Source organism: Carettochelys insculpta, chromosome 9, assembly GCF_033958435.1.
Source record: "Carettochelys insculpta isolate YL-2023 chromosome 9, ASM3395843v1, whole genome shotgun sequence".
Classification (NCBI taxonomy): domain Eukaryota; kingdom Metazoa; phylum Chordata; order Testudines; family Carettochelyidae; genus Carettochelys; species Carettochelys insculpta.
The window spans coordinates 44,125,583-44,148,885 of NC_134145.1; the positions used below are offsets into that span (position 1 = coordinate 44,125,583).

The window sequence follows — 23,303 nt, forward strand, 5'->3', positions numbered from 1 at the left end:
ACCATTTTCATAGCTTTTCTCAATTACAGGATAGTGATTCACTTGCAAAAAGTGCTTTTCAATTTTTGCAAAGATAAGAACGTTTTGCTTTTCTGAAAATAAATCTGATTTTTTTCCCTCTGCACTGAGAATCTTTTCTCCCAACACAGCTGTCATCATATATTTAGGTTTTGATCAACATGAATAATGCGATATTTTAAAGCTTAAATTCTGAAATAAAATATATTACTTTATTGAATTAACATTCAGCATTGTAGTAAAGATATACCTTCTTAGAAAAACAAAGGCATATTCTTCTGTTTGCTATATTTGCACAATTCTGTTGAAATTAATACGGTTTCCATCAGTACAACTGAAAGAAGTGTTTGATTTGTAGATTACAGAACTTGAGTTACCTCATCAACATGAGAAGAGGGTGAACACACAGATTCACACACAGTGAGCAAAGGAGATGTAGGTGATGTTGTGAACGAAGATGGACATGGACTACATATATGGTCATCGATTTTCTCTTTCACATCTTCAAGCAGCATTCCAAGCCTAAATATTTCCCCCTCCAACTTTCTAAACTCAAATACAAACCACAGTGTCAGACAATCAGTCCTTCAATGAACTTTTGGCTTTTTGTATAATCACTACAGTAATAAAGTTGCAGGACTATCCAAAAACAAAACAGTAACATTATAGATTAAATGAAACTAGAATTAAGTGCTTGAATCTATAAAAAGGGAATATAAGGGCAACATAGGGAATTACAGACTGGTCATCTTAACTTCACTACCTGGAAAGACAACAGAGCAAATAAATGAGCAATAATTTTCAAACAGGTCGAAGATACAAAGGTGATAAAAGACAGTAACCTGTTCTATAACTGGTGTTCTTCGAGAAGTCCATTCCAAATTGGGTGTGCGTTGGTGCATGCCCAGTCACCAGAAGCTTTTTGCCCTAACCAGTAGTCACAGGGGTGGTGCAGTGTCCCCTAGAATGGCGCCGATATGGCAACCAAAATGTGTACCGCCACCCCCTGCCTGCTCAGTACCTTCTTGCCAGCTACTCCAATAGTGGGGAAGGTGGGAAGGTTTTGGAATGAGCATGAGCAACACATCTCAAAGAACACCAGTTACAGAACAGGTAACTGTCTTTTCTTCTTTGAGTGATTGCTCATGTCCATTCCAAGTTGGGTGAATACAAGTCAAAGCCTAGGAGGTGGGGTTGGAGCCCCAAACGAACTTCAGGACAGCCCTGCCCACCGCAGTGTCTTCCCGTGAGTGCTCTGTCAAAGCATAATGTGCTGTAAACGTATGAATTGAGGACCAGATGGCCATCCTACAGGTGTTCTGGATAGGCACCTGCACCAAATACCCCACAGATAATGCATGTGCTCTCATGAAGTGTGCCCTAAATGTCGGCAGAGGAACCCCCATGAGCTTGTAACACTCCTTGATGTATGTCATTATCCAGGACAAAATCTGCTGGGAGGAGACCGGAAGGCCCTTCATCCTGTCACTGATTGCCACAAAGAGTTCCTACGTCTTCTAAAGGGCCTAGTCCTATCCATATAGAAGGCCAGCGCCCTTCTAACATCCAAGGTATGTAAACATTGCTCCCTCGGGGAGGCATGGGGCTTTGGGTAAGATACCGCTAGGGAAATGTCTTAAGATGAAACGCAGAGACCACCTTAGGTAAAAACACAGGGTGCAGTGTCAGCCTAGCTTCATCCTTGTGAAACACTGTGTACAAGGGGTCGACTGAAAGTGCCCTCAACTCAGATACCCTCCTGGCTGAGGTGCTTGCCACCAAAAATGCTGTTTTGTAACTCAGAAATAGCAGGGAGCAGGTAGCCCGGGGTTCAAAGGGGGCCCTCATAAGCTTAGCTAACACCAAATTGAGATCCCACTGAGGCAGTGGTGCCTGAACCTGGGGCTTGATTCTTTCTAAACCTTTCAGAAACCTTTTGACTACAGGGGTTGAGAACACAGAAGATGTTCCATGATCCGGGTGAAAGGCTGAGACAGCTAAGTGCACCCTAACCAAGGTGAGGGACAAGGCCTCCTGTGCCAGACCCCATAGGAAATCTAAAATCAATGGGATGGGGGCTTGCAAGGGAGATAGCCCTCTGTGAGACACCCACACCGAAAACCTTTTCCACTTAGCCAAATAAGTAACCCTTATGGAGGGTTTTCTATTATTTAACAATACTTCCTTTATGGGATCTGAACAGGCCAGCTCCTGATCCCTCAGCCACAGAGCATCCACGCTTTGAGGTACAGTGACTGGGGACTGGGATGTTGCCATCTCCCCTCTTGCTGTGTCAGCAGGTCCAGCCAGATTGGCAATGTCATCGGCTTGTGGATCGACAAGTGCAGGAGGGTGAAGTACTAGTGCTGATGGGCCCATGCCAGTGCCACCAACAGGATCAGTGCCCCTTCTGAGTGAATCTTTGGGAGGACTCTGTGAACTAGCAGAACTGGAGGGAATTCATACATCCGCCTGCTCAACCAGGGACTCTGAAGGTGTCTGCCCCGGACCCCAGGCTCTGACTGCAGTAGGAGCAAAACGTCCTGCATTTCACACTGAGGTGGGAGGCAAATAGGTCCACTTGGGGATACCCCCACTTCCGGAAAAAAGAATGAACGACCTCCAGGTAGAGAGACCACTCGTGATCCGTGAAGGACCTGCTGAGGTGGTCTGCCAGTGAATTGTGCGCACTTGGCAAGTAAAGGGCCTGCAGTGTGATGCTGTACTGTATGCAGAAATCCCAGAGCATCATGGCCTCGTGATACAAGGGAGAGGAGCGTGCACCCCCGTTTGTTGATATAGTACATTGCTGTTGTGTTGTCTGTATTGACTAACAAGCAATGTCCTGCCAGATTGGCCTTGAAAGTCACACATGCTAGCCTGCTGGCCCTGAGCTCCTCCACGTTTATATGGAGCCAAAGGTCCGAAACACTCCAAAGAGCCAGGGTTCATAGCTGACCCCGGTGCGCTCCCCACCCCCGGTCTAAAGCATCCGTTACTAAGGGAAGTGAGAGCTGCTGAGGGGCAAAGGGAACTCCTGTGAGGGTGACTCCCTTGTCCAAACACCAGTGCAGGGTTGACAAAGTCTGTGTCAGTACTATAACCACCAAGTCTAAACTGTCTCTTACAGGGCGATACAGCGATGACAGCCATAGCTGTAGAGGGCACATCCTCAACCTGGTGTGCTGTACCACAAATGTGCACGCTGCCATGTGACGCAGCAAATGCAGGCTGCACCTGGGCGTTGTGGTGGGAACTTCCAGGATGTCTCAGATGATGGCTCCCATGAACCTGAACCTGTCATCTGGCAGGAACACGCTGGCACACCTGGCATCTAGTCATGCTCCAACAAACTCTATTGACTGAGATGGGACCAACACCGACTTTGCCTCGTTGATCAAGAGAGTGAGAGGCTTACAAAAATTTGATGGATCAACTGTACATGCCAAATCACCTGATCCCTGGAACAACCGTTCACTACACAGTCATCCAGGTACGGGAACAGCTGCATTCTTGGCCTGCGTAGGTGCACTGCTACTACCACCATTCATTTGGTGAAGACCACTGGGGCCGCAGACAGACTGAAAGCCAGTACTGTGAACTGATAATGGTTCCAATCTGCCACAGACCTGAGAAACTTCCTATAACGAGGGCAGATTGAAATATGGAAATATGCATCCTGTAAGTTGAGAGATACGAACCAATTCCCCCAGCTCCAACATCGGGAGTATGAGTCCCAAAGATATCATATGAAACTTTATCTGTTTTATAAACTCGCTGAGACCTCTTAGGTACAGGATGGGTCTCAAGCCCCCATTTGGTTTCGGAATTAGGAAATATTGGGAATAAAACCCCCGTCCCCTGAACCTGGGAGGAACTTCTATGGCCCCAGAAGCCAGTAGAGATTGCAATTCCTGCTATAACAGGATATTGTGAGAAAGGTCCCTTAAGAGGGACAGGAAATGGGGGTAGGAAGTGGGGTACAAAGAGAACTGAATGGCAGGTCCTGGATCATCTGGTGGACGTCATGAGGCAGGCCGGAAACCTGCAATCAAGCCCTCTTGCACATTGCCACTCCAGAGGCCATAATCCTCATGGTCGTGTCCACAGCCTCCAATGCTGCCTGAAGGGCCGCCCTTGAAATCAGTTTGTTCTCCTCCACCATGGCTGTGAAGTCCTGCTTGGCTTTGGGTGGCACCATCTCAGAGAATCTAGACAGGGCATTGACTGTATTATAAGCACACCTGCTAACCAGAGCCTCCTGGTTAGTAATTCTTAATTGCAACCCGCTCATTGACTTGACCTTCCTCCCATAGAGATCCAAGCATTTAGCTTCTCTATTTTTCGGGGAAGGACCCTGGAACCCTTGGCGCTTTCTATATTTAGCAGTATCCACAACCAAGGAGTCAGGTGGGGGGGGTGCGAGAACAAATGTTCATTGCCCTGGGATGGGACAAAGTACCATCTCTCATTCGTACAGGCCGTAGGAAGGGTGGAAGCAGGGATCTGCCAAACTGTTTTAGCCGTAGTGGCAACTGTTTTGATTATGGGCGGAGCACCCTGGTGGGGCCTGTGGAGGACAAAATGTCTGTGACAAGGGTCCATTTCATCCCAGACCTCCTCTGCTAGCAATCCCCAAGTTTTGGGCCAGTCTCTTATGGAGCTGTTGAAATGCCCTGCCATCCTCCAATATAGGTGAGGCGAAAGAGTCCACCACCATCTCACCCATGGAGGAAGAAGATGATAGCTCTAGCACCTCCATTTGGAGAGGAAGGGCAGTAGTGACCTCCTCAGGCACTTGGACCCACATGGAAATTATGGGCAACCCAGGGGGCACTGTAAACAGAGCTGGCATAGGCACTGGCTGACCAGAAAACCCCACAACAGGTGGCACAAAAATCACCATTACCGCTCCCTGCATTTGAGTTGGTGCTGGTGCCTGCCCCGTTGGCACTGGAGGTACAAGTATAGATGGCGCTGGCACCAAAGGGGTTTAGTTCTGCTGTGACGGTGGTGATGACGGCGTCGAGGTAGACACCAATGAGGTAGACCGAGACGGCTCCACGATGACCACCCCTTCCTATTGTTGTTCTGGTGATGAAGCGCCCAGCAACGCCGACAGTGACGAGTGTGGGATTGGCAGAACTCCCAGAGCTATTACAGGCACTCCAACAGCCTGGCCCTGCGCCTCATGAAATGCCCACGGGGTCCAGAAGGGCCACTGTCGAGTTGCCTTCGAAGCCGGTGGCCAGCCTGTATCACCCGAGTGACAACTATGGTACCTGCAACAGCTATGTTGCGACCTTCTCGAGCTCCTGCTCCATCCAGAGCTCGAGTAGAAGGCGTCTGACTCTGAAGTCGATTCAAAGGCATAGATGACCACAGCAGGGCCATGGGAGTCCTTGCTGATATGCACACCAAGGGTGATGCCAGAGCATAGGGCACCTGAAACTGACCCACAGTCTGCTGGCTCAGCACTGGAGCGCTGACATAAGCACAGGGTTTGGCACCGTTGTTATGTCCATGAGCCCCCATCGCTCTGTTTCAGTGCTACAACACCTGTCCTCCATAGACGGAGAAGGACCCAGCACCGTCATCTACAAAAGCAGTCCTTGTGACGCTCGAAATGCCTCCAGCACTGAAGGCAAGTCTAGTGCCTGCGGGCCCCCGCTCTGCACAGGTTTCTACATACATGCCTCCTGTCCTTCAGCAGTGCATGCCAGAGCCTTGGACTTGAGGCCAACCCCCTTTGACTTCAGCGAGCCATGCCTCTCATGCCTCTTCTTCTTCAGCACTGGAGACCGACTCCTACGGCGCCGAGAAGGTGCCAGTGCCTGCACTTGTTTCTAGTGCTGAGAGCCTTTAAGTGGTACTGTGGTCGAGGGCGCTAGTACACTTTGCACAAAGGAGGCTCCTTTCTCTTCTCCTGCTGGAGATTCTTGAGGCTTAAGAGCTGCCTCCATTAAGAGGACTTTAAGGCATTGGGCCCTATCATTTACAGTTCTGGGCTTAAAGGCCTTATAAATTGAACAGTGATCATGTAAGTGTCCTTCCCCCAGGCAAATCAAACAGGCTGAATGTGGGTCACTTTTGGGCATACGTCTACCACATTTTTAACAAGTCTTGAAGCCTGGGGAGCCAGGCATTCCCCAGTGCTGAGGCGCCAAGGGGGACAGAAAGCCCCACCTCGGCTATTAGTTAAAACACTATCAAATACTAAAACTATTAACACTTGAAGAACTATTTACACTACCATAGGCTACTAGCTAATTATTTGAATAGAGAAAGCAAGAGCTCCAACGACTGGCAGCGTGGCGAGAAGGAACTGAGCAGGGGTGTTGGGCAGTGCTTATATTGGTCTCCGTATTGGCACCACTCCAGGGGGTGTCACACCAACCCTATGGCTACTGGCTAGGGCAAAATGCTTCCGCTGACTGGGTGTGCACCAATGCACCCCCCAACTTGGAATGGACATGAGCAATCACTCAAAGAAGAACTAACAGTCAGCATTGATTTGTCAAGGACAAATTGTTCCAAACCAAATTAATAGCTTTCTTTAACAGGGTAAAGAGTTGTGAATGGAAGTGGTGTTAAATGGCATAAGGCTTACCAGTACGCGTACCCAGAGCCGCAGGCCCGGGGCAAAGTGGAAGTGGGTAGGGGCAAGAGCAGAAAGGGCTTAGGGGAGTCAACTCTGCCATCCACCGCACGTGGAGCAGAGGCACAGTGCTCTGCAGAATTTGAAAGGGGTCCAGAGTTTCAGCTACTGTGGTGGCAGCTGGAGCTCTGAGCCCCTTTGAAATGCTGGAACGAGGGGCAACTGCCCCCTGTGCCTCCCTGCACCCCATTGGCAGGCCTGTGATTAATTTGCTGGTGAATTCTGGTGGTGTCCAGCCATGCTGGGCTGGAGCAGCGCTGCCCATGCAGGGGCCAGCAGGCCAGGTAGTTGGGCTCCCTGGTTGCATCAGGATCTTACAACCACATCAGGACCAATGGCAGGACCATATAGCCATGACTGCAGTGGAGCTGGATGGCAGGCCCTGAGTTAAAATGATTAACTGGTTAACCAGTCTAATATCACTAGTGGATAAGAGGAACCAGTAGATGTGGTATAGCTTGAGTTTAGTAAAGTTTTTGATATGAGCTCTCATAACCTTCTCATAAATCAGTGGTCCTCAAACGATGGTGTGTGTGTGTGAGAGAGAGAGAGAGAGATGAGGCAGGGGAGTGCAGCCCCTATGGGAGGCAGGAAGACAATGGAGCCCAGCCCCACCCAGCCTTAGCTCCCACCTGGGGCTCCCCTTCTGGCTCTGGCCCCATCCTTGGTCTTCATACCCCACTTCATGTCCACACCCCAACTCACAATTATAGGCCACTTTTGGCCTGGTCTCTGCATGTGCATGTATGCAAGCATTTCCCAATTTAATTTGGCCATGGAACCTTTTTAAACTTGAAAGAATTTTGCAAAATCCCTAACAGGCGATTGCACCACTGACTGATTATATGCACAGTGCTGAGTGACATATTTGTGCCCACACTCTGGCTAAGTTGGCATTACACAGGGACACTTATCATGGCAAACACGAATGACAATTGTTTTTAATAAAATTCATAAATGCTCAAATATTTTTTAAAATCATAAAATGTTATTGTAATGGAATTTTCTCACAGAATGCTTATTTTCACTTTGTGGAACCCCAGGGTTCTACAGAACACCATTTGGGAAACGTTGATGTACGCAGAAAGGAGTAAGGGTGGCACAACTCTGAAAATTTGGGGAACCACTGTTATGTACTAAGGAAATACAATTTAGATGGAGGATAATATAAGATGGTGCATAACTGGATGGAAAACTATTTCCAGAAAATAGGCATCAGTGGCTCACACTGAAATTCAACGGACAAACTGACACTTGTAAAGTCTGAAGATGGTAGTAAGTTGGGAGGGCAGGTACTTTACAGCAGCATTTCCCCAACTGCGGTCCATGGCCCAGTACTGGCCCTTAGAAAATATACAAATTATCTCTATATAGTGTTAGTATTATGAATAAATACTAAACAGTAAAAAATTATTCATATTTCCTTTTTTATATGGATTTATATTTTTGGGCCACAAAAAATAATGAAAAAAAAAAACCAAGTCCCAAATATATAAAGTTTGGGAAACACTGATTTAGAGGATGGGATTAAGATTCAAAATGATCCAGACAAACTGGAAAGTGGTCTGAAGTAAGCAGGATGAAGTACATTAAGAAAAAAAAGAAAAGTATTCCACTTCAGAAGGAACAATCAGTTGCACAACTGGGAAATGACTGCTTAGGAAGGAGTATTTTGGAAAGGGATCTGGGAAGTCATACAGGATCACAAGATGAATGAGTCGACAGTGTAACACCGTTACAAAGTAATGTAAACTTCATCTGGGATTTCGCCACTGCAGTACTAGTGATTGGTATCAAGCGGAGTCCCCCAACGGTCCATCCTGGGGCTGATTTTGTTCAACACCTTCATTAATTACCTGGATGAGGGAATGGAATGCACCTTCAACAAGTTTGCTGATGACACTAAATTAGGGGGAAATAGGTAGATACGTTGGAGAGTAGGGATAAGGTCCAGAGTGACCTAGACAAATTGGAAGATTGGACCAAGAGAAATCTGATGAGGTTTAACAAGGACAAGTGCAGAGTCCTGCACTTTGGACATAAGAATCCCAAACACTTACATGCTGGGGACCCACTGGCTAAACAGCAGTTCTGCAGAAAAGGACCTGGGCATTAAAGTGGATGAGAAAATGGACATGAATCAACAGTAAGCCCTTCCAGTGAAGAAGGCTAATGGCATATTGGGCTACATTAGTAGGAACACTGCCAGCAGATCTAGGGAAGTGATTATCCTCCTTTATTTGACACTGGTGAGGCCACATCTGGAGTACTGTGTCCAGTTCTGGGTCTGCATTACAAAAAGGATGTGGATACACTGGAGAGAGTCCAGTGAAGGGCAACACAAATGATCAGGGAGCTGGAGCACATGACTTATAAGGAGAGTCTGAGGGATTTCGGATTATTCAGTCTACAAAAGAGAAGATTTGGGGGGATCTGATAGCAGCCTTCAACTATCTGAAGGGGGAGTAAAAAGAGGATGGAGAGATGCTGTTTTAAGATGAGAGATGACAAAATAAGGAGTAATCATCTCAAGTTGCAGTGGGAGAGGTCTAGGTTGGATATTAGAAAAAAAAAATTGTTCGCCAGGAGGGTGGTGAAGCACTGGAATAGGTTACCTAGGGAAGTGGTGAAATTTTCATCCCTAGAGGTTTTCAGGGCTTGACAAGGCCCTGACCGGGATGATTTAGTTAGGATTGGTCCTGCTTTGAGCAGCCGGTTGGACTCGATGACCTCCTGAGGTCTCTTCCAACTCTACGATTCTATTACTCTACTGAGTCTATTCCATGCTCATTAGGCCTTAATTGGAATATTTCGTCTGGTTCTGGCACCACATTTCAGGAAAGATGTGGACAAACTGGAGAAAGTCTAGAGCAGAGCATCAAAATGATTAAAAGTATAGAAAACAGGAGCCATGAGGGAAGATTGAAAATGTTGGGTTTTTAGTCTGAAGAAGAGAAGACTGAAAGGGGACAGGATAACCATTTTCAAATACATAAAATGTTACTACAAGGAGGAAGGAGAAAAATTATTCTACTTAACCTCTGAGGACAGGACAAGAAGCAATGGGTATTGCAGAAAGGAATTTTAGACTGTGTAACCCCAGAGGCACTGAGACCATTGACAAGGCAGGGTGAATTCCCTGCTCCACAGCCTAAGCTGAGAGGTAGCTGACTTTTAGCTCATGCTGTAGAGGAACGTGGCTTTAGCCTCTAAGGTTGCAGGTTAATTACTTTCTGCCGATTATCCAGGTCCATTGGCCTTACAAGTGGGAGCTTGTCCAAGATGAACTGCAGGGAGGTCTCAGAAGCTCAAGATATGTTTCCTTAGCTGAGGGAAATATGTAATCCCAGAAGCACTGAAACCACAAACAAGGGAAAGTAAAGCCTGCTCTATAGCCTAAGCTGAGAACCAACTGCCTTTTAGCTCATGCTGGAGGCATGTAGCTTTAGCCTCTAAGATGGCAGGTTCATTCCCTCTAGCCAATGACCTGGTTCTGACAGCCTTACAGATGGACTTTATGGAACCTTCCTAACTGTAAGAAATTAAGAATCAATAAGAGGAGTCAGAGAGACAGAAGCCAAAAAAGCAGAAAAACAAAACAAACAGGAGAGCCATGTAGTCGCCTGTGAGCACTGTCTGACCCTGGGGAAAACTAGAGAGAACTTTTGCGCCTGCTGTCTGAAGAGGTTTTGCTGTAAGCTACAAAACTGCTTCTTTTGTTCTGAGCTCCTATGTTTGCAAAAAGCAGGACTTTGTACATTTCTTGTAACTAAATAAGACAGCATAAAGGGAATACCAGACTCAGAAAAATTGACAAACTAGCCCCTCATGTTGAAAATGTGTAACAATATTATTTCCTGGAGGGGTAGCCGTGTTAGTCTGGATCTGTAACAGCAACGAAGGGTCCTGTGGCACCTTATAGACTAACAGAAAAGTTTTGAGCATGAGCTTTCATGAGCACAGACTCACTTCATCAGATGCTGGTCTTGAAAATCTGCAGGGCCAGGTATAAATAAGCCAGAGCAAGGGTGGGGATAACAAGGTTAGCTCAGTCAGCAAGGGTGAGGCTTACTACCAGCAGTTGATCTGGAGGTGTGAACACCAAGGGAAGGGAAGCTGCTTTTGTATTTAGCCAGCCATTCGCAGTCTTTGTTTAAGCCTGAGCTTAGGGCATTGAATTTGCAGATGAAATTTGCAGCTCAGAAATTTCTCTTTGGAGTCTGGGCCAAAGAGAAATTTCTGAGCTACAATTCACCTGCAAATTCGACGCCCTCAGCTCAGGCTTAAACAAAGACTGCGAATGGCTGGCTAAATACAAAAGCAGCTTCCCCTCCCGTGGTGTTCACACCTCCAGATCAACTGCTGGTAGTAAGCCTCACCCTTGCTGACTGAGATAACCTTGTTCTCCCCACCCTTGCTCTGGCTTATTTATACCTGGCCCTGCAGATTTCCAAGACCAGCATCTGATGAAGTGAGTCTGTGCTCACGAAAGCTCATGCTCAAAACTTTTCTGTTAGTCTATAAGGTGCCACAGGACCCTCCGTTGCTAATATTATTTCTGTACCTCACAGGGATATTGTGAGGATAAATTCATTAATGACTGCTAGATTCTTTTATACTATGGGAGCACAGACAGACATGTTATATAGCAGGCACCTCTGACCTGTCAGGATCAAACTCGCCAATGCTTATGGATTTGTGATTATAGTTCTGTAGCTGTAAACCACGATGCTCTTCCTTAGTAGCTAAATAATTCCGTTCCAATGTGTCAAGGCATTCTTTTAGTTCCTGTAGTACCTTCACCAATAAAAGAAATTAAATAGTGAATGACTTTCCCATTTACTTATTACATAATCAGACAGAACAATTACTAACACTCTATGGTCCATATTAGATGTACAAATAGAGGGTTACATTGTGGGGCTTAATGATGCTGAGTAAGGGCTGCCTTCATAAATGGAGAAGTTGCCTTCATAAACAGAGAAGCTACTTCTAAGCTGCTGAGAATTGTCAGCAAAAGATACACAAATTGTGGAAGGCATTTGCATATCTCCTGCCAACAGTTCTGTTTGGAGAGCCTTTCCCAACATTTGGCCCTTTCACACAGGGCCAAAATTGCGGAAAACCTCCTCTGCTGACACCCCGCTTCTTCCTTGTGGAACCTGGACAACCAAGATATTAGCAGAAGGTTCCTGGAGTGGCAGACTTCTGTCATGAGACCTCAGGGCTTCTGACAGAAGCCTGCAATCCAGACACAGCATTGGGTTGAGATTTTCAAAGGATTCTAGGAGACTGAGACACATACTGTCAATCTCAAATATGACCTTGGTCTTTTTCATGATTATAATTTAATTCTGGAATGGAGGAAAGGGGCTAATTTGTTATTTTTATTATATATATCTTTCTGAACCACATTAAAAGTTTCTCCATATTATAAATACAGGTCCAATGCCATTTAAAGCACTTTTTAAATCACTACAATATGTGTATGCAGGTCTTTTTTACCTGTCAGAATGCCCCAGAATGACATTCCAGCACCTTTTTCAGGGTGCACTTAAGTTGGCAGTGGTGCCATTTTAAAAGATGGCTGGGTGGCTCCATCCAAGATGTATGTGGCTCTTTACGAGCCATTTGTAGCTCTGTATGCTGCCGCCTCCAGCCAACTCCTCTTCAGCTCCCTCCCCACCCTGGCTGCTGCACTGAAATGCTGGCAGAGGGGAGCCATGCAAAGGAGGCGAAGACAGCAATGCATCAGAGTTAGGGTGTGAGGTAGGGTGGTAGGGCAGGGAGGAGTGGCTTGGGGGAATGTGGGGTTTAAGCTGGGAGGTGGGTTGTGACCACGCAGAGAGGTGGGATTAAGCTGCCAGGGGGCAGGTTGGGACAATGGGGCAGGGGAGGTTTAAGCCATTGGGAGGCATCCTGGTGCTAAGCTGCTGGGGGGTGGCTTGGCCACTCTTTGTGGGGGGTAGCTCAGGCCCCACCATGGGGCAGTTAGGTCACTGCAGGGGTGACTCAGGCCCTGCCAGGGGGCTGCTCAGCCACCAGGGAGCAGCTTGGGCCACGTGTGCAGGGTGGCTAAGCTGCTCAGGGGCAGTTTGGGCCCTGCACGGGGGGCAGTTAAGACATGCTGGGGGGAGGTATGGGTCCTGAACAGGAGGGATTAAGCCACTGGGCAGGGTGCTGGCCCTGTGGGTGTGGGGAGGTGGTTTGGGGCTTAAGTTCTGCCACTGTTTGTTCCTGGAAAAAAAGCACTGAGTGTAAAAAATAATTTACCAGACAGTGATCTTGCAATGGGAAGGCCTCCGGCGTTACACATTTAGAAAACTCTTCTACCTTCAAAAGAAAATTGGTAGATTTTGTTTAGGATTTTAGACTTTACAAAAACAACAACCACCACATCAGCACCAATATTAAGTAGGTGTTGAAACAAATCTCTTTTGTTATTACTTTAGCTTTCAGATGCTCTGCCTGCTCCTTTAGCCTTTGAGACATCTTTTCCCCTTCTGTTGTACTTTGCAATGAGTTTGAACAGTGTAGTTCTCCTGCTGCACTGGCTGATGGTAATGATGAAATCATTCTCCCAGATTGTAATCCTATACAACAATGAAAATAAAGTATATACTGGAATCTCTGTATACAGTTTTACATACTGTAGATCACAATAACAGAATGCACAAGTATGTAAAAGAAGGAATCTTTGTTATTTGTTACTTGCATAACTGCTGTGATTTCAACTACCTGAAAGAGATGCTTGGGACACACCAATCATAGGCTGGATAGGAACAGTAAGGGGAGAAAATGTAGAGTCTTCAGAAGCTGCAGCCACACATCTTGAGTGAGTCGAAAGTTTTGGATTAGGAGAACCTGAATGAGAATATATCTGCCACAAATATATAAAAGAGTATTTCAAAATAAAACAACAGCTTTATATATAAAAATATGCATTTGGAATACTGAAAGGAAACTATTTTTAATACTGTAAAACCTTACAGAAGTTGGTTAGAGTTATTCAAATTACATATAAAGAACATGGAATAAGGTATTTTCCCTTTTTTATGAACATATTGAGAAGTATCAACGTATCCATGTTTGTTTCCCATAAGTATACAGACATATGAACATGATATATCTAATTTGCCCATTTATGGTTTAGACATCTAAAAATCTCAGGTTATATAGCCAAATCTATCTTCAGAGAAGTTCTGTTATCAGGAACAACCATATAAAAGACAGTTTAGAAGATTATATGGGTCACATCAGATATTGAAAATTAGAGAGAAAACGTATGTACTGAGAAAAAGCTCCCCTAAACCATTTACCAATACAGTATTCTGGAAGTTTTACCTTTGGATCAAACCTCAAATGATCAATACGATTCTGATCCTCAGCATGTTTTGTCAGCAACTTTTATTAATCCAGAAATAAAAAAGAAAAAAGTATTAATATGTTGTAGTAAGTCCTTTTTATATATTAAGGCCCTCATCCTAACAAGATTTAAGGATGTGCTTAGCTTTACACATGTGGGTAGTCCCAATGACATAGTATAAATACAAAAAGTGACATTTAAATGATCTACTTAAAACCAAAATAATGGAAATCCTAAAATACCAGGACAACTAATTGAAAGGGAATCAACTGGGCAGCACAATGTTTATAAATTTTCAAGATCCATTGCAAAAATCACCATTGATGTAAATGACATCTGAGACAACTACAGCATTAACACAAATCTTTAATTATTTCAATAACAATAATTTTTGGGAAGGATTTAAATATTTTCTTATAGCACTAGAAACAACATTTTGCTAATATGTGAAACAAACAATGAAATTGACTATAATCAATTTCATATTTTGAAAGGAAATAAGTGATTAATCATGAAGATATCACTCCCAAACATCATAAAACATATCTGTTTATGAAAGTTATGGACAGAAAGTCCAATCCTACAAACCTTTACTCATATAAATAATTCTTAGTTAAATTAATAGAACTGCTGAGTTCAGCAGAACCACATAAAGGACTATGCATGTTATGCTTAGCTGAACTCTTTCACTTCCATTGGACTATTTTTTTAAATCCTGGACTGATATCTGAAAAGATCTCATTTACCTCTATCTGTTGTAAAAGTTCAGGTATTCTCATTCCTTCTTCTTGATTTTTTACTTCAACAGAATCAAAACCATTCATAGTTTCTAAAACATTTTTCACAGTTGATTTACCCACCAAATTAGGTGAGAATCTGGTTCTTTTCATTACGAGAGCTGATTTATCATTGTTATTTCTTTTTGGTATTTTGACTTTTGGTGCAACTTTGGAAAAGTCAGGAAGACAATAATTAACTTGGCCTTGGCCATACTTGAGTTCATGAGATGAACCTGTTCTTCGAAACAAACATCTTTTGGTGACTGTAATTTTTTTTCTTATGTTTTGGAAATTATCTGAATCTTCATTTTCAGCTATCAACTGTGAATTTTCTTGTATGCAGTCTTTTTCATTGTCATAAGAAGTAGCTTTGTCCTCTACAACAAATTTATTTTCAGCTAATAAATTTTTATCTTTGTAATCATCTTCATATATTTCTCCTTGACTGTTTAAATTATTGTCTTCAAAATTCTTTGCCCACCATTCTGTAAGGAAAGTGGCCTTTGAGCATTCTGAAAATCTACTTTTAGTGAGGACAGTTTCATCAACACTTTCGGTAAAAGATAATTCTGGGATAGTCTCACAATCAATTAACTGATTTGTATTTGATAACTCTTCTTTGGAAAAGTGGCGCAAAAGAAGATCAGAAATTTTGGAGTTGGTGTAATCTTCCTTACTATATGGGCTTCTAAAAGCTCCCCTGCTTAATTCTGTCCCCAAAGACATTACACTCACATCTGTTGCCTTATCAATTGTTATTCCATTTGTTCTTGTGGCAGGTGTACTGTGGCTCAAGACCTTTTCTTGAGGCAGCTGCTGCATTTCATAATTTATTTTTTCATTTACACTTTGGTTAATTTCAGAGCATGTCAAATTTAAGAAATTATCAGAAATATTTTCTACAGAAGCATAGGATTTCAAGTTACTGCATTCCTTATTGTGATGATAAATTCTTTCTAGATCTTCATCATAAGGTAAGTCTTCTTGTTCCTCATCAGTTGCATCCTCAGGACAGTCAATATTATCAAAAAATACATTATTTACTTGTTTTATCAGATGGTGAGTTTGGCTGTTTTTACTTGTCCTATTTTGTGTGTGTTGATTATACTCCATTTACATTTCATTTGTTCTCAGCTGTCATGTAGAGCTTGTACTATTAGACATATCAAGTTCTGTAATATATAAGAAAACCAGCTTACATTTAAATATATTCAATAATATATCAAATAAAAGTATAAGTATAAATTTTAGAACTGATCCTGAAGTTCTTCTTCACACAAATGTTCATAGTTACAGTGGTATAAATCAGGATCAACCCTTTTGAAGCTACAAGAGTCGCCCAAATATCAAATTACTGGGAAAGGATGTGGCCCACAGTCTACAGTACAGTTACCTGCCTTCACAAAATGAGTGAAGTCAGCAGTGGAGCCAAAAAACAGTAAACGCAACTATTTCATGCATAACAAGGTCCAAGATCAGCATAAAATAAAGCTGGATTTTTCTACACACAGAGTCTTCCCTCACTACAGCAGTAAAGGCACCTTAACTATCCAACTACCCATATAGTAGTATCAGGAGAAGATGCTGTAATAACTGCTTGCAGACAATTGCAGCTAGCACAATTCAGAGTAATCTGAGTGCAGTGTAGTTTGCTATTAGTCACCTTAAGAAAAATAACTTTTCTAATGAGCTAGAATAAAAAAAATCCTTTAATTGCATACTGAACACTTCACACAATAACTTACACAGTTGCTTTCTTTTTTATAGGTATTATTTTATAACCATTATTTGAGTGCTGTGTGTTGAACAAACATATACAGAAATATGGAGTAATACATATTCACATGCTTGAAAGGAAGAAAGAAAGTTAGTGTTTTAAATGTGTGAAGCTTGTAATTCTCTATCACTTAATTTGAAAGGGTTCTGGCAATGACAATTCCTATACTGAATTCTCACTGGGAATGGCAAAGAAGGAGGCAAATCACCAAGGGATCTTCTCTTTTCTTGCATCTTGACCCCTGAAATTCTAAGAAATCCTGATTGTGAGTAGAACTTTTAAAGGAACTTAACACTGGCCTGCTTCTACTCCAATAGCAACATTTCCAAGATCTTAGAACTCCTTGGGCCAAGGACCATTTTATCATTATGTGTGTGTATGGAGCCCAGCACAGTGGGTACCTAATCTTGATAAGAGCTTATTACCATTACAACAGTAATGATACTTCACTAGGAAAGCAGTCTTCCACATCATGTCTCTATCAAAAGTAGAATAATGTTATGCATCAGAATAATAGGACACAAAACATGTGTGACTGCTGCTCCCCTCCCATCAGAGACTATTATTGCTGCCTTAGGGAGGATTTCCAGAGATATTTTCAACCTTTGCGAGTACATCTATAATCGACTAGAAATACAAGACAAACACAGGGATTTAAACAGATGTTTTCTTCAGTCTGAATTAAATTTGCTATGTAATACAATTTTATTTCTCATTCGTCACTCACAGAGCATAATGCATTTCTTACACATCTGTACTCACGGATGATCCCAACAAAGCCTTTCTTTGAATCCATTCCTGTTCTCTCGTACTTTGTCACATAAAGCATTGTAGATTCTTTCAGCACACTACCCAGCAATCTTCTTAACTTTGTGAAGTAAGAGTAAAATTGTATAGCTAATATTCACACCATATTTGGGAGTAACATAAACTTCAGCAAAAATAGACGCAAACTTACTTCAGTCATTAAAAATGTTGACTTGAATTGATATGCTGCAGTAAGTGGAAAAAAACAAACAAACAAACCCTGAAAAAAGCTCCCATATAAATAACCCCTAATACCAATTGTAGGTGAATGGTTACATTTCCTTAGACCACTGCTAAACTTATACTAAATGCTTTAGAAATTCGTACCTAAAGTAGGTATTAAATTTTTCAGTTCTAAATACTTCAGTGTACACATATGATACTGGTGCCCTTGTGCACAGTGGGGCATTTGGTTACATTGGTTGTAAACTTATCTCTAATGCAGCCAGGTGAATACAAGTGCAGTTTCTCAATAACTGTAACCATATAACCTAGCTACCTGGCATGATTGTTCCATTCAGTTGTGGTTCATTGGTTTCAGCAAGGCACAGAAACATAGCAAACATTTGCCATTTCTTGGTGGGGAGAATAAATTAGATATATTCACTATTCAGTGACATTTTATATACATTAATATATATAAAAGTATTAATTTATATTATCTTATTTTAGGCCCCATGACAAGGAACAAATGTTTGTGGGATTCCTAGATTAGTACTTAGTAATTAGTAATTTTAATTGAGACAAAGAAAAATCCCTAACTTGTTTCCAAACTTGTGGCATCTGTGGAAGGAGTAAAAATTCTAAACATCATAGGGCTAATCTACACTGGAAATGCAGAGTAGCGTAAGTAGTTTCTCATGAGTGTGCAAAACCCACACCTCTGAGAGATGTAGCTATGCCAACCTAGCATCTGGTGTAGAAAACCCGAGATTGATAGACAAATTCTTCCTTCTACATAGCTATAATTCCTCATCCTTAGTCAATAGTGCAAATTCATTTTGGTATAAATATGTCGCTTAGGGGTGTGAAAAATCCACGTAACTGAGCGATACAATTACACCAACCTAACATCACTGTGTTAACAGGAGGCCCCTGCCCTGCCACAGCGACCGAGGCTTAAGGTAGAAAAGCACCTTTGTCAACTGCGAGTGCGGACAAGGCCTCAGAGAGATGGATACGCCACAGCAAGAGCAGAAGCTGACATGCAGGCGAGAGCGGTCCAGCAAATCTCCCTCCCTAGGAGGCCGGCCGGGATGACAACCCCAGGCACGCTCCTCACCCCGTCCACGGCTAGACGGTGGAGCAAAAGCACTTCTCCTATAATGCACTGAGGGACGGAGTCCCTCTCAGCCCTTCCTCCCGCCCTGACGGAAACTCCCCACTGCAAACCCTACTACTCCCCCCTCCTCGTACCCTGCCCAACCATCCATTCCCGGTCCTACTACACGGACCTTGCTTCCCACGTGACTCCCGTCCTCGAACAGGATCACAGCCCCACACAAAGCCCGGCATCCCATTGGCCAGTGTGAATGATGCCGGGCTCTGCCGGGCGTGAGAACGAACACTGGGAGGGAACCCTCGACGCAGGCGCAGAATGCCACAGTGTCCGTGCTGAGGACAGCCGTTAAACTCGCCCGTCACAGGAGGCGGGGAACGACATGGATGTAAGAGTGGCGGCGAGCAAGTCGCCGGCTATTGGCGGGTTCGAGTGTGAGGTGCGAGGGGGGCGGGGCAGCGTCAGGCTCTTCGCAACCTTCTCGCGCTGCTGCGGCGCTCGTGCTAGTGCTGGCCTATCAGCGAGGTGGGCGGGGAGGTGCTGCGGGGGTGTGTGAGGCGAGCGGAACCGGGGGAGGCCGGCGGCTGCGGGCGGCCGAGGTGAGGTCCGGTCTGGGGCAGGTGGGAGGGGGGTGTCGCTCTCCGAGCCCAGCAGCCCCAGGCAGAGCGACCCTGTGGGTGAGGCGTGGGGCAGGCCGGGGACGCTGCTGGGACAGTCTGTGGTGTCGCGTTGGTTGGGGTAGCTGAGGCGACAGCCGTACGTGGGGGGGAGGGGGCAAAGGGGCGGTGCGTGGCTGAGGGTGTCGCTGGAGGGACTGAGAAGGGTATCGATTACTGCCGCGGGGGCGGAGGTGGGCGAGGTGGGGATGGCGGACGTGGGAGCTGATTGGAGGGAGGGGGTGTCGAATATCGGAGAGGGGCTGGCTCGAGTTGGATGCTGATGGGTGGTGTCTGGCTACACTGGGGGAACCCATTAACGAAGGCACAGGTTGGCGCGGGTGGGAGGTGCTGATCCGCGGTGGATCGCTCCGGGAGAAGTGATGAATTGTTTCTGCGGGGTGAGGTACGCAAAGATACCTTGGGGCAGGAGTCGGTAGCACTGATGAATGTGCCCTTGGTTGTGGGCATGGGGCTACGGTTCCTTGCATGTTTTCTACTAGTGCAGCAAGCTGATGGACCTGGTCTCACTGAGAGGAACATTCTGGGCTCTTGCTCCCCCAAAAAACTAGGTAATTTCTCTGCATCTATTTTGCATCAATCTGTTCCCAATCACAGCATGAAGTCAGACCTTCTTGTGGCTGCTGAAGAGTCCTCACTACAGTACAAAGCAATGAAGTGTTAAGGCAAAACAATCTGGGGCTTTAAAATTATGATCAAACGGTAAACTCTGTCATATCCGGCATTCTGTTATCCAGAATTCTCAAATACTTGGCAATTTTAACCATAAGTAAATTGTCGTTACGTTTTCCATAAGTATAGTATAGTGAACGTAAATACAAATAAATACAGTAAACCCTAAAAATGCAAGATTTCAAAGTGCTCTTAACTTTCATTAATATGAGTTAAGTGCAACTCAAAATCCTGCTCCCTATCCCCTGCGTGGCTCTACTACAAACCCCGCTTCCCCTGCCCCAACTGCAGTTCAAACCCCCCTCATGGCCCAGCTCTGGCTCACTGGCCCAGCATGTGGCTCTGGCTCAACCTGCCTGGCCCCTGTTCAACCCTCCCAAGTGTGGCTCCAGTTCAACCCCCACATGGCCTGGCTCTTCTCTGGAGCATGGATCCAGCTCAACCCCTGCCCCCTTGACCTGGTTCAACCCCACCCCCCACGGCTCCAGCTTGCCTGCACCCCATGTGGCTCTGGCTCAACTCCGCACCCCCTCCCATCCTGCAGCCCTAACCCACCCGAGCCTTAATCCCCCTATCCGCACTCCCATGGCCCCAGCCCCCTGCCAGGCTTAACTCTCCCCAAGTCCCCCCCCCACCCCAGGACTTAACCTTTCAAAAGGAGCTCCAGGTGCTCCTGCTGCTTCCCTGGTTGCAGAAGGTGTGTTCTGTCGTGGGGGAAGCCCTCCCCCCACTTATGCGTAATTTGAGTTAGGCAAGGGTGTGTTGGAACATAACCCTCGTGTAACTTGAGAGAATACTGTACAGTGTAAGTTTACAGTGTACAATACCACTGTTGTTGGTAAATAAAGGACTCTGCATACATTTTTGTTTGTTTTTTTTAATGTATAATCTTGCTTTGATTAAATGTTTCGCATTGCTCCGTATACCTCTTTAGTATCCACGCTATTTGAATTTCCAGCAATCTCATGGTCCCGGGGCTGCCAAATATGAAAGAGTTTACTGTACTTACTAGCACCATAGTGTCACTTGTTTGAAAAGTGTAACTCATGAAAGATTTTGTTTGGCTGTGTCTGCTATACAATAATGAAAATATGATGGTGGTTAATTTCCAAATCCAAAGCATAGTACAGTTGTTTTAATAGCTTTGAATGTTTTGTGCAATTGTTTAATATTACATTCTGCCTTACAAAGCAATAGCAACAGTCTCTTGTAGACCCCCAAACAAATACAAGAAGGGATTCTGGTTCTGTCATTGCTTGGAAAGGAAAATTAAGTCAATTTGCCACCAAACCAGCTCTTTTTAAAAATGATCTCTGAAGCATTAACTTCTTGATTTCTCCAGTATAAGACACAAACATGATGGTATCACATTAAGTATTTTCTGTCCTTACACTTTCATTCAAAAAAGCAGTAAGTGTAGGTCGGGGAGAAATGAAATAATGAAATGAAATAATCAAGACTGTTAAATACACCATAAAACTAAAACAGTGATCTATATGAAGCAATCCTTAAAAATGAATATGGAGCAAAATCCGTAAAACATTTTAATAAACAGAAGTGGAAACTTTTACTAGTTCAGGTTGCAGCAGATGCCGTGGATCTAGTCCCTGGCCTCTTAAAAAAGGAGATACGTATACTTGGGAATCCTTGTGTTTTGCTTACACTTCTTTACCATTTTGGCAGTGTAGAGCCAGACTTGGACTCACATCAAATTGCAGCTCTCTTAGAGGTTTCTGGCTCCTGGTTAGCTTCTCCCCCCCAAAATGCATAGATCATGCAACTCTCCTGAAATGGTTGTATGAAATTATGGATCTGCCAACACTTATGTCACAAAAGTCTTTTAAAGGTGCACTATAAGATTACCCTTATTGAAAAAGTTGTGTAGGGGAATACATGCTCATTCTGGCCTATTTGTCTCTCTTTAGCTCCTTAGGTTTTCTCCTTTTATGTATGTCCACAGTAGTCTTTGCAAAACACTTCACTGGGAGAGGACACCACTACTTGCAGCAGTAGTGGGCAGTCTGTGGCCCACCAGGGCTCCACCAGCAGCCTGTGAACCCACTGGCTGCCCTCATGCCTCTTGCTTACTGGGACCCCAGAGCCCTGCACTTCCTATGCCTCCCCAACCCTCCAAGCACTTTCATAGGGGTGCAAGTCACCTGATATGTGCTCCATCTCTACTCCTCTCCCACCCTCCAAGAACTGGAATGCCATAAATCAGCTGTTTGTTGCGTTCCAACTTTGGGAGGGAAGGGAAGGGATGGAGTGTCAATTAGGTGATCCGCATCCTCTGAAAGTGCTTGGAGGGAGGTGGGAAACAGGCAAGTGTGGGGCTCCAGTGTGCTGGTGCGTGAGAGGCACACAGTAGAAGAGGGTATATGGGGGGGCTGCAGGGCCCACTAAGGTGAAGAAAGGCCACTCATGGTCCGAAAATTTTGTTTGTTTGCCTTTGCATTGTGTGCTTTTGAAGCAAATAGTGCTTAAAAGGAAAAAAAGTAACATATAAGCTTTCTTGCAGTAAATGAAGAAAGAAACAAAAGTTTTGATTTTTTTTTGTTTGTTTGTTGTGCATTCCTGACTTCAGTTCCAGAAACACCTTTTGTATTTCTTCTTGGAAGCATTTTGCTCTTTCCAGAAGTGCTACATAGTACACGCATGCCACTATATTCTTAAAATAAGATCTACTAAATATAAAAAGATAAAAAGTCATTCATATGAAATATGTCAGGTAAAACCTTTGCAAATGCCCAGACAGGCTTCTTGTAACTTAGTTACAGAGAAGGAAAGACTCTAATGTGCCAAAAAAGTAAGTCCTCATTGTGTGCATTCCTGCTCACTACAGTCAGAGTGACGGCTTCTTACTGCTATGTCCAGAATGACCTCTAATGACAGTCTTGAACCTTCTTATTTCCTGTTGATCCAAGACAGCACATCTCATTTTTTTAAATTAGTTTTTTCCAGATCTGTATACATGCAGCAGAAGTTGTGGGAGCAGCTGCACTCCCAACCCTTCAGGAAATGGACTACTTGGTGCAAGATAATCATCTGAAGACGGCTCATACATGCCTTTCAAATGCTTCTCTTCTGAACTCTAGTTTGACTTTCCACAGGTCCTTCTGTCTGGCTGCACTGTTCATTCAGCTTTTTGTTTCTTAAAAATTTTGTTTGTTTGCCTTTGCATTGTGTGCTTTTCATGCAAATAGTGCTTAAAAGGGAAAAAAACCCCAACATTTAAGCTTTGTTGCAGTAAATGGAGAAAGAAACAAAAGT

General features: G+C 44.3%; 2 protein-coding genes across 3 annotated transcripts in view; one reads left to right on the top strand and one right to left on the bottom strand.

Moving 5' to 3' along the window:
* Positions 1–18,720, bottom strand: part of AKNAD1 (AKNA domain containing 1) — a 63,069-nt gene extending 44,349 nt beyond the window's left edge. Inside the window, exons 1-8 of the mRNA XM_075002664.1 lie at positions 18,542–18,720; positions 14,789–15,993; positions 14,021–14,080; positions 13,415–13,556; positions 13,124–13,269; positions 12,950–13,009; positions 11,340–11,473; positions 396–564 (exon numbers count right to left, since the gene is read on the bottom strand). Of these exons, the coding sequence (XP_074858765.1) occupies positions 396–564; positions 11,340–11,473; positions 12,950–13,009; positions 13,124–13,269; positions 13,415–13,556; positions 14,021–14,080; positions 14,789–15,934 (1,857 nt within the window). The 5' untranslated portion in view covers positions 15,935–15,993; positions 18,542–18,720. The remainder of the gene's footprint in view (positions 1–395; positions 565–11,339; positions 11,474–12,949; positions 13,010–13,123; positions 13,270–13,414; positions 13,557–14,020; positions 14,081–14,788; positions 15,994–18,541) is intronic.
* A 525-nt stretch (positions 18,721–19,245) lies between these two features.
* Positions 19,246–23,303, top strand: part of GPSM2 (G protein signaling modulator 2) — a 100,941-nt gene continuing 96,883 nt past the window's right edge. The window contains exon 1 of one of the 2 annotated variants that reach the window (XM_075002413.1): positions 19,246–19,283. The gene's annotated coding sequence lies outside the window, so the exon portion shown is untranslated. The remainder of the gene's footprint in view (positions 19,284–23,303) is intronic. The other variant, XM_075002412.1, reaches the window with a different exon arrangement.